Below are 11,664 nucleotides of genomic sequence, written 5' to 3'. Positions count from 1 at the left end.
TCCTCTTCAGTGAGGGCTTTGGAAACCAACACTCTCCCATCTGTACTTTGTCAGGGCTACAACATGGATTATACATCACTCATAGATCACCTTAGGTAAGTGTTTTAAAGGAACGATCCCTAAAGCTTCACTAACATATACTAAGAGGTTCGTATCAATCGTAAGACTAACTATTTGCTTAATAGATGCTCTTTTTATTAAACCTAAGTGAGTTCCAATGAGACGTTTGTCATTTAACACCGGTTGACTAAACCATTCATTGATGCTAAGGAGAGCTTCTCAGTGTGAGGCCAATGACCATGCAATGGTATTTGAGTCATTGCTCTGTGAAAATGTTGGCAAAATTGCAAAGTCGCAACTAAATGTAAATTTTGGATGTTTTAAATTGGCCACATCCAAAATATTGTGAAAGAAAAATGACCCATGATCTACTACAAAAGAATCCAACCTATATGGTAACATACACATGAACATAAAAGGTAGGAATTAGGTTAAACTAATCGAGGAGTAGAAGAGCACGAATGATGAAGAAGAATGTGACGTACCATTGAAGTAACACAGTCATCTAATAAAGTGCTCCACCTCTTGGAGACTGTGTTTTAGCAGGAAACCTCTCTCTCACTTCTCAAGGAAGATATTTTCCCATCTTTCAGTGACCCCATGAAGGCCACTGTGGTTTCTGGCCTTGCAGTCCCAATGGGAAGTCAGTGGAGCTCATATTGTTACACGCCTCAATTTAGCAGTGGGAGAATCTGAAGTTACGTCCGTCGAGGTCACATATCTTCACTTTCCTTGGAAAAATGTAAAAAATCTTGTCGATGAACAGGCTTCATTGTTTTTTGGTACGCATGTCCTGTAAACAACACTACTCTATAGTTCAAATTTCCAGATATTTTCCATACACATACAATTCCAATATGCTGACATTTATGGAAAATTACAATTTCCTCCCCAAGTTTACAGCTGCATGGCGATGGAATACACTTGTTCCAGTAAACAACTGGCCTTACATTATCAAGCCTTTACACTACTACTTCACTAATGGTTGGGGAATGCTACTTTCCTGGCTTGTCACAAAGGTTTAAGAATCATGTGATTCTATCTAGACAAGACCTTGAATTATGGCTAAATCAAAATCACACAATTGTTTTTTTTTTAATTTTAGTACCTTTATAAAAAATAAAAAAAAGGACAATAAATGTCTATCTGCACTAATCATCTTAATGCATAATCCTCAATTAAAATGCAGTTTGTGAAGGAAATATTGAAACTGTTAATTTTTGATTGACTTTTCTATCTTGGCTTTCACTGTGTCTGCTATTTTCTTCCCTACAAAATTTGGCTCTCTGTTTCCACATTTGTATCAACGTTGAAGCCAAAAAACTTTCTAAACAAAAGAAAAAATACAGACAAGGTCTCGTCAGAGTCACACACCGCCACAGACATCAATGGGTCATAAGTGATCATCAGATTTCCTTTCAGAATACCAGAATCTCTTTCAGCCTTCAAGTAGTTTTTGCACACCAAAACAATTGATGTTCCTCACAAAATTTCCAAGGCACGTAGCCAGCTACAGTACGTGGCATATTTCTTCTTCGCTTAATGTTCCTGCCTGATCAAATGTTTTCCATGACATTAAAAAAGAGACACTGTGCAAACAGCATGTGCATCGCCTTTCACAGGAACAGAGCATTTACCAAGCCACATCTATCCGCTATGGAATCTGTTTGCTCTGTCACTGCCTTAAATTTAGGAAAATATTTTCCGACGACCACTCAGCATTTCTCCATTCACAAAGACGTTATGATTGTACTATGTGTACCCATCGCTTAGCAACTCTAAATGAGTGGGAAATAGCTGAACAACGTTGAAACGTTTAATTTTGCACTTGAGCGGAACAACCTGATAGTGTAGTGATGAGAGACATTTTAACTGGGCTCCTGAAAGATCCATCTTTCAAAGATTCATTTAGGCGAGACCGATGGAATACCGAAGAAAGGTGGTTACATTTTCCACAGTCTGTCACTTACCCTCAGTCATGGGTGTAATTCAAAGGAGAGGACCGAAAAGGAAGTTTGTATTTCTCGGTGGTCTCTGATACCCAACTCGAAGCGAGGGATTGATGAGGTTGTAGGATTATGAAAAAAGGCTCTCGGAATAATATTCAATAAGGTTTTTGCACAAGTACAAGAAAGGGGTTCTCTTTGTGCGTTCAATTATAAAACTCAATGAAAAACATATTCAGCAACATTGACAAAAAAATCAAATTTGGTTTGTTCCCAGTTTTTTTTCAGCTGCATTCTGCACGGCTGAATGGATTCTCACTTAATTAAGATTCATGCAAACTTAAGGCTAAGACGGGCGCTGAGGACGTGATGTTCACATGTGAGATTTATCTAACCATCAGTGAATGTGCTGACGCTGGATGGAACAGCCAGAGGTCTGCGTGTTCCATCCAGGAGCTTTGGCCGCCTCTCAGAGTCCACAGACAGGAGGCTCTGCTGAGATGGAAACTGTCAACTGTCCTCGGCTTGTGAACGTTTGACTTCTTGTGTCTCATTCTGAGGCCTGCAATAACAGCCTGGAGAACTCGTTCAAGGTATCCCCATATATTTTGCTCAGTGCCTGCTGGAATCGCATAATACTGTCCACCCCCTGACTGCAGAGCCCACTTGACCTTAAATAGGAACGGGACTACACTTGAAACATAAACATGGCCATTAAATGTCTCCTTGAGATGCTACCATGCAGGACTGTTGACAGTGAGGCCTCTAAGTGTCTCTGGGGAGGCTTTATGAGGAACTTGTCTTTGGGTAGCATGGGAACAGACCGCTCGGTCTGGGAAAGGAAGCAAGCTGTTCAGTGCTGTCACTCAATCCCATGAGTTTTACCGATAAGAAAACTGGACCAGATGAAACCGGAGCAGATACCACAAAGGGTTTTTTGCGACCAGTTGTGCGTCTGTTAGCTGCCTGCTAAACCATTGGAATCATCCTCAGCACAGGTTCTAATCAAACCTTTTTACCGGGGGATCCACCAGGAAACAATTATTGCTTCAAACAGCAAAGTAACGTCTGGGGTATGTGCTTGTAGAGCAGTTTCATCTTTCTTTTTGTCGTTGAATTGGACTTTGGGGATTTTAAACATGCTTTTTTTTAAATTCCTTCACTCCCTGATATATATTATTTCCTCAGTAAATCAAAGATAAGAGAGGAAATGTACTTGTTGTTTTCCATATGGACCTGTAATTATCACACAAATTTGGAAAATGTATATAGGATTTAGAGGTAATTTCCTCCACCCAAACACAGATATCACATCTGTATTCATTAAAAAAATGTAACCCTATCCCTAAAAAAATGACGCAACTTGGGTGAACTACATCATTTTTTTTTAACAGATGGTGTCGACTGCTTGCTTGTTGGTAGTTATCTTCATATGGACAGGTAAGCAATAATTCCCAAATACCTACTATAGATACGTAGCTTGTCAGCAGAACGACATTATTAAAAAGAATATTATTAAAAATCATCAGGTGGGTTTGAAGTTGAATCCATCACTAAGTTTTTCCAACTCGATTACTTTCTCTTGGGATTTAGCGACTCCACAGAGCGTCTTAGTGACTGTATCAAGCAATATACTGACTAAATCAGACCGTCGGAGAAAAAATTCAAATGATCCAGTCCGTGATGCTCAGAGCCATCTCATTTAAAGTATTTTTGGGTTGAATTTATATATTCAACTCCAAAAACACTTTTTGTACACCTCTACATATTTTTTAATACATTGTTGTGTTTCAAGACCAAAACTTGAACTTAAGATTTTAACATTTGTTTTCAGGACAAAGGCTGAAAGAGCTTGAATATGTTACTGTTGTTGGTTGACTTGTCTGTTTAAGAATAGTTGGTTCGTGCAGGATATTCCAGGTTCCTGGAGTGGTGGACGCATGCATATACTGTGTCTATCATCTTATCCAATTGACTTTAGCTATATAGAGAATTTGGAGCGTCACTCACAATCATGTAAGTGTCTGTTTTTTCCAGGAATAGCTGCAAAATTTGTCGTTCCACCGTGTGACCAGCACATGTTCCACAGTGGAGTTCACCAATGCCTGTCAGACTTTAACACGAGCATGGAGACAAGCGGCTATCGGGACAATTGCCCGTGGCCTACTGAAAAAGGGTACGTTTCATTGGTGTACAATTTTGTTATCATTTAACAAATGTCAGGTTCCTTCACAGGCACATTATGTCATTCTTTTAAGGCCTAAGACCACTAGTCATGGCAAAGTCAGTTACTTTCCGGTTTATTGGCTACATTTTGATGGTGGACAAAGTAACATCTATTTACTCTTCTAACTTTTAATCAATAAGCGCTAGACTACCGAGCTCATGTTTCCAGACAGCAGTTGTTTGTGGAGCCTTTCGTTTGACTTTAATTACAGCTGTAATAATCCATATCTTACTTTTAATACTGTTGGAGGCCGAGCTCCAATACAGTTCAAATGGTGCGTTAGGGTGGAGTGTCCGTTAACACAAGGAACCCGGCTTGTTGATAAGTCCTCAGGCTGTCAAGCTCAATCAAATCCAGAGGTTTTCCACACAAAAAAAATCAAACATTGAAAACCGCTCGCACAATCGATGTGGCTTTCCTGAAGCTATGGACGCTTCTCCACCCAGAGGACATGACACATCAAAACTTTACGATGAAATGTAAGCTGCCTCCCAACACCACTGGGTCATTTCTCCATTTGTTAAAACGTTTTCCAGTTGCCAAAGTAAGATGTTTTTGGCTGACTTTTGCATTATATTAAAATATTGAGTTTGAATATTAAAGTACCTCGCCAGCAGATTAACTTCAAATCATATTAGCAAATACTTTCAAAAAACTGGCGGGGCACATCACACAATTCGGGAACTATGGCTGGAAATACTCTTTTTTTACCTTGAAGAAATAGGGTTCTATTAATTTCTATGTAAAATGAACTGTATTCAGGCTTGAAAGATAAACCTCAACTTTCATTTCCATGATACTATTGTACCTGATACGACCATTGTAAACCATCTTAACTGTGCTCTGCTGTCCTTCCTTGCAGCATCTACAACAAACTGAAGAGGTGCGTGGACGACTCTGCACTTGTGTTTTGGTGTAAGGGTCACGGATTTCTGAAAGACGCAGTCTTTTTGGAGGTCCACAAGACTTACTTTAGACTGTGTGGTCAGGTCCAAGACCCCCCGCTCACCACTCTCATTCTATTGATTGCACCGGTTATCATTGCCACACTCCTCCTACCAGTTCTCTGTGCTAATCTCACTACCTCCAACGCACAAGGCGCTCTCAGTCTCTGATGTTCTGAGCTGACAAAAGGAACAAACAGTATTTTTCTCCATGTAACTTATTCTCAGAGTCGTGGCCATTTTGACAGTGGGTCATTAAAACTTTCACCGCGGCGGCGTTGCATGTGCAGGGTTGCCTCTACTGGCTGTAGTAACAATGAAAAGAGTTCCCACAGTATGAAGAGCATTGGGAGGATGGGGTCGAAATACACCTTTAAATCAAACGTTGTGGATTGATTGATGGATGGATGGGTGTCATAAATGTATTGGTTGAAAGTGATTGTTATAGGCCTACTTCTCATGAGCACACTCCCTATTTTGTTTTTACAGGACATTTAGTATCAAGTATTACTTGCGAGTGGTAGCAGAGATGAAACACATACATGTCATGCGTCAAGTTGCTGCTTTGAGGTCTGCATCCCATCCTCTGAATTGTATAGTTAAGATGACTCACACACAAGTTATGCCACAAGGCATCTTAGGCACAGAATTCATGGCATACACACACAAGACTTTTGCATCGACTTCTCCAACGTCTGCATCTCTATAGTTGAGGTAACACACACACACACCAGTAACTTATCAAGGTGTCTCTGCTGGGAGGTCACAGACTCTACGACGCTCTAAAGAAATACTACAAACAGTATGTAACAACATGTTAAAATATGATTTATTTCTAAACTTAACCAAGTAGTTTTTTGAATTAACATTCATGTATTGAACTCCATCTACTAACCTGCTCATAAGAGGTTGTGATCAAACCTTTGCTTGGGACGAGTTGGGCCGTTTGTGTCTTTAGTCATTAAAAATGACCGGTGTCACAGACACTGTGCCTGGAAATATAACATAGAACATAACGTACAACTTACTACCACATACTGTGAATGTCTGAACTTTCTGTAACTGATTATTCTTTCATGGATGTTCGAGTCCACCCATCTGGCTCCTTCAGTGAGCAGAGGAAAAGGAAACCGTGATGTTTGACATTCACTGTTTGACACCAACTTTATACTTCACTAATCTGTATTGCAGATATCATTTTTTTTTCACGCTGACCATAAAATGTTTTATTTGAAACACAATAAACTTTTATTCCAGAGAAAAAATAATGTTTTACAGTTGATTGAACACCTCGTTGTATAGAGAGATGGACCTTGTATTTAAGTAGCCACACATACCAGGTTTCATCCTGTGTTACAAACGCAAACATACTGCATTTTACAGACGGGTATACACCAAGATTTATTGTCTAGAGCTGTGGGTCATCAAAACAATGCAAAGCTCCAGTTAGCGATGCTTTCAAAATAACCTACAATCACCTTTCTGAAAACTTGAAATCAATCCTAGCGTCAATCTCACTGAAAATGTAAAATTGATTTTTGAGTGCACTCCGTCTGCACAGCCCGGCAGAACCATGAAGTAAACAAGAAGGCATCCAATAGTTGTGCATGTAACAAACCAATGGAATGGCCGTGTTGCTCTCTGTGCTTTTAAGGTTTGGGAAATTGCAGCTCTTATTCAATATGGCTTTAATTGGTTGTAAAAATCGTATGTGTTCCTAAATGAACAAACATGACACAACAGTGAAATAAAACCGTCTAGTTTAACCTTCAAGTCAAAGAGCGCATTCCACTGAATAATAAAAAAAAAAAAAAAAAAAAAAAAAAAAAGAGTACACAAGGATTAGAATTTAATTCATAACCCACAACATCAACAAAACATAACAAACAAAATTAAAAACTAAACCTGCAAAAGTAACTAATCCCTTGGTATGCAGTGCAATTAAAGAAAAATGAATGGCATTCCTGCAGTATGAACTGTGTCGTATGCCACTGTGAACAACCTTACATATTAGAGTGGATCAAGTTGCACAGATATTAGATTTATAGCTAAAATGGTTAAAACTAACACACTATTCCATATGATAGAAATCCAAGATTGACAGACGCCTTTACTCGAACCAAAGCTGTTGGAATTAAAAGAGGTTTATAAATAACAGGGCCAGGTCTTAGATTTGGGTGGGTGGTCTGCCGTGCTACCACGGTGGTATAAGGCAACTAAATGTGGTGAACTCAGAACATTGACATGGCAGAACTTTTTGAGTGTCAAAAAAAAGTTTTTTCTTTTCCTTTCTGCGTGTTTTCGACATCTAGCACCCAGACGGGAGAGAGTGGCAGCACCACGCTTTTTCGTTACCTTTAAAAATACCCACAATTCCCCTTTTTCATTTTGTCTAAACAACGAGAGGATGTTTTGCTAAGAATAGTTCACTGGCTGTGTCAGACACACCGGTTCTGCAAGAGCACGTGGGAGCCTGCAGCAGCCCAGCAGTTCTGTATCGTCAGACAACTAAGGACAATGACTCTTCAAAAAGCTCACCTAATAACAGAGTTCCACTGGACTCAAATGGCCGATACCACCTACGTGGGACAAAAGTCAGAGGCAGATTCAAACAGATCCAGATCCAGATTGTTTTGCACTTTTGTGTGAATACTAGCCTGTTCTGGTCACATATGGCAGTCAATCAATAACACAACTCAGCTAGTTTCAGCAGCCTGAAGCCTTGACTATATCAAACTGCTTGCCAATACACGTTGGCCAACGGTCTTTAACAAGAAATAGACAAGTCCAGCTATTACGGTCACAATTAAAATCTTCTTAACAGATGATACTCCAGGTCAATTATGTTGGCCTGTTCTGCTTTCAGCTGGAGTCGACATCAAAAGGGGGATAAAAGAGCCAAAACACAGAGCTTGACTTCTGAGATGGAGTGAAGAGGAAGCCGCGCTGCCAGCTAACTGGGCTGCAGCTTCCATACACGCAGTTCATGTCCTCTGCATTTTGTTCAAGGAATTTGGAAACGTGGCTACAGTTCATCATTCAATAAAAAGTCACATTTATCTTTACAATCTCGTATAAATACTGCATCTGCCTGTACAAAATATGCACTGCTGCATTCAATCGGTACATACTAGTTTGTCATAACATTGCATCTTGTGTGATTGTAATAAAATACACATCAAGAAAAATAAATATATGGTGTTTTGGTTATAAGACATTTAAATAATGTGGCCTTAAAGGAACCATTTTTCCCCCACTGGTAGCGCTGGGGAGGAAGCAATGCTTTTAAATGTGTGCGTCTTTTTCCGTTTGCCTTTCGGGAGTGTGAAGTGAGACATGCCAACTGTATCACATTTTTCAATTTTTTATTGAAAAATGGAGTATGGTGGTAATGTGCATTCAAATGTAACAACGGGGAAAGCGCTTTTGGAAAAGAATGTATGAATCTCTGTTAAAATGATTGTTTGACAAACAATACAAAATAAGGTAGAGATAAAACCATAGATTGAATATAGGGGGATTGTTTTCTTAAATTATTTTAAGTTTGCTAAATGTAATTTTGCCTCAGTGTGCCTTGCTGGTATCTGGCACACAACATCTCCTGTGTGCTCAACTGCTAATGTCTTCTTCCTTCCCTCAGTAGCTGTTGTTGGACCTACGCATACTGGAATAAGCTCAATCTGACACACATCGGTCATTTGCCTAAAGATGCCAAACATTTACATTCAATAACGTCAGTGGGGCCGAGTATAATGGAGTAAACGTATTGTACGTTTTTTGCTCTCAGTTTGCTCTTCTAGTCTTTGTAAACTCTTTAATATAACACGTGGTGGAAAGATCCATAAAGTGTATTTTAAATAACTCTCCTAAAGCGTCCTAAACCACATCCTGTCATTCATTAACTAGGGCAGCTGCAGAATTAAGACCACAGCAGGTGTATGCTTCACATGAACAACACAGGATTCATTTTCTGCATAATTCCATGCCACATTGCTGAAGTATACACATTATTCTCTTGATTTTATCCAATGTATAACACAAAAAGCCTGTAATTTTACATCGCAAGTGACGGATGGCCTAGACCGCTCTATGTACACACAAAAGACAACAAACTAAAGGCTCGGAAGCAATATTTACAGATCGAAGGTCAGTTTCCCCTGAGACAGATTCTTGTATGGCTCACAATGTAGGACGTTTTAAATCAAGAAATTAATCAAATCAAAAAATACTAATCTGGTTACGTACAAAAAAAACTAAACTACTATATTACTCAGATGACCTTGAACTTTTAGAAGGTATGAATGAAAGTGTGCTTCACTTTTAAGCACTTTAGAGTTTTCAGTAGGTGATTGTATACATGCAAAAGTAATAATAATTATCCGGTAAAAACAAAAAAAACATGTTTTTGTTTTCTATTCTTCAGCTGCCACACATTGTCTTTTTCCTGATTCTACCTAAAATGAATTTACTATTGAAGCTGATACAATGTAGAGGTGAAAGAGCAGAAATATGAAAGCTGCAGGGTTAGAAGCTAGAAGGGGCGTGCATACTGTAAGAAAATCACATATTTATACACAAAATATTGAACTCAGAAAGTAGTGACAGTGTGCAAAAGCCTCCTTGTGATTACCGTCTAACACCTAATACACCATAAGTAGAATGCTTTGAAATGAAATATTTGGACTGGAAAGTTGCTGAGTGGAGTCTAACTCCCTGGCCCTTAAGCCAAAATCACATAAATGTCTTCCGCATCTTCATAAATAAGAACGTCACACAAATCTGTCCGCGACTTGTTAAGTCTCTCATGACGACTTATTTTAGTTCTCTACAGCTGGTGTTCCTGTGCGGCAGTGTAAGGTCTGTGATTGTGTCTCAGGACTGAATGGTCATTTGATCTCTATGGTGGGCTCACTGTGTGGGAGGTGAAAAGTAAATCTCCTGGTTTTTCAAAAGAACCACAGACGGTACATCGGGGTTCCAGACTCACGATCTTACTGTGCTATGCATTACTCATATGTCCTCCCAACACTAAAGCTCAGTGTGTATGCCGTTCCAGCCAAGTCTCTTACTATATTATTCATGACGTCCCTAAAAAATGCACAGCGAAGTGGAAATATTACTGAGAAGACGAAAGAATAATGGCTGAAAGTGTCTCTCACTCTACTTAAAATATTATAATAATTCTTATAGCATTTTTGAGCTATTGGAAGTCTAAACATCACTGGGAATCTGGCATGGCAATAAGTACAAAGGTCACAAAATAAATACTACAGAGTAGAAAAATAAGGTTGAGATCATTTTATCTATTTACTTATACATCCAAGGTCACCGTAAAGAGGTCAGTGGACCGGTATGTTGAGCATAAAACACCTAACAATGTACAGAAACACCCCTTGAAGAGGCTTGCACAGTCTCTGTGGAGAATCTGGCTTCAAGGGAAGACTACATTTAGAGAGGAGGAGCTCAGTTGGCAACAACTAGAGTGAACTTTTACTCAAAGTGCTCATTACTGAAGGTCTGTACAAAAAGGGAAAGGACTACTTAACTTTTTGTTTGCACATCATTGCAACCTATAGGCAATGGCAGTAGTATAAAGGGAAGAGGCAGCTAAACTACACAGGCTGTGGAATTCACGGCTCAGAGATTTAGTTTCAGAACATCTTTACGCATTTTGATGAAAATCCGCAGCCTGGATGGTAATGAAATAAAAGCAAATGAAGCCTTTCTCTCGCTTTCTGCACAAAAGCAAGTTGAAGTGATCCAGTCTGTTTTAGCCCAACATCTTCATCCTCATTGCACTTATTCCCATAACCTGCAGAGTAATTAAAGGGATCGACAGGATGAAAAGTTTTGATGTAAGTTACATTTCTTTGCTAAACTTGCACTGTTCCACCACCACAAGCACGCAGATCTAACATTATGTGCGCTCTTTTAGAAAGGACAAGGTAAGAGACAAACACCCAGCTGTAGCTTTTGTATATTTTACAAACACCATCTGGCTTTGTCACCACTACGCAGACACTGAGGTTCCCAGAGAGGCTTGATCTGATTGGTCAGAGCTGGTCCAATTTCATATTCACACAAGCATGTGAATCTCGTTGTACTCGTCTCGTCCATCTTCATCGAAGTTGGGAGAATCCTCGTCACAATCCAGCTGTGAGAAAGAAGAATACTCTTCATCATTTTCATTCATGGCCTGTTCAGAAGCTTAAATCAGGGTACTTTGTTTTTTTCTTTGGTTATTGTTCAAACAAACTGGTCTTGTTGTCTAGCTGTGTATTCAACCATTGGCCTGAAACCATGTGAATGGCGAATCTTGGGCTGCTTTCAGACAAAATGGCTTGAAATAAAACATTTTAGAACATTTTTGATGAAAATATATGATGAAAAGATTGATACACAACAGAAATATGAAGTTGCAGCTAGCAAGCGGCTAACCTAGCTTAGCATAAAAAGAAGTGGACGACTAGCCTGGCTCTGACCAAAT

General features: G+C 39.3%; 2 protein-coding genes across 6 annotated transcripts in view; one reads left to right on the top strand and one right to left on the bottom strand.

The window, feature by feature from the left end:
* Nucleotides 1–2,822: 2,822 nt before the first annotated feature.
* LOC120834122 (receptor activity-modifying protein 1) lies at nt 2,823–6,445 on the top strand. Its single transcript, XM_040201937.2, has 4 exons — nt 2,823–3,079; nt 3,401–3,446; nt 4,044–4,182; nt 5,096–6,445. Exons 2-4 carry the CDS (start codon nt 3,401–3,403, stop codon nt 5,346–5,348), a joined length of 438 nt encoding a protein of 145 aa, XP_040057871.1. The 5' UTR covers nt 2,823–3,079; the 3' UTR covers nt 5,349–6,445.
* slc4a3 (solute carrier family 4 member 3) overlaps nt 5,985–11,664 on the bottom strand; it is a 39,060-nt gene continuing 33,380 nt past the window's right edge. For all 5 annotated transcript variants that reach the window (XM_040201836.2, XM_040201838.2, XM_040201837.2 and 2 more), the window contains one exon: nt 5,985–11,331. In XM_040201836.2, the coding sequence (XP_040057770.2) occupies nt 11,254–11,331 (78 nt within the window). In that variant the 3' untranslated portion in view covers nt 5,985–11,253. The remainder of the gene's footprint in view (nt 11,332–11,664) is intronic.

Source organism: Gasterosteus aculeatus, chromosome 16 (genome assembly GCF_964276395.1).
Source record: "Gasterosteus aculeatus chromosome 16, fGasAcu3.hap1.1, whole genome shotgun sequence".
Lineage (NCBI taxonomy): Eukaryota > Metazoa > Chordata > Actinopteri > Perciformes > Gasterosteidae > Gasterosteus > Gasterosteus aculeatus.
Note: the sequence above shows the minus strand (reverse complement) of the source record. Positions and strands in the feature narration are given on the sequence as shown.

Bases quoted from the DNA above. Each gene is read 5' to 3' on its own strand.
- LOC120834122 (XM_040201937.2), top strand. From the start codon at position 3,401: ATGGTGTCGACTGCTTGCTTGTTGGTAGTTATCTTCATATGGACAG. The intron at 3,447-4,043 runs GTAAGCAATAAT...TGTTTTTTCCAG, and splicing joins AGTTATCTTCATATGGACAG to GAATAGCTGCAAAATTTGTC. The intron at 4,183-5,095 runs GTACGTTTCATT...CCTTCCTTGCAG, and splicing joins CCGTGGCCTACTGAAAAAGG to CATCTACAACAAACTGAAGA.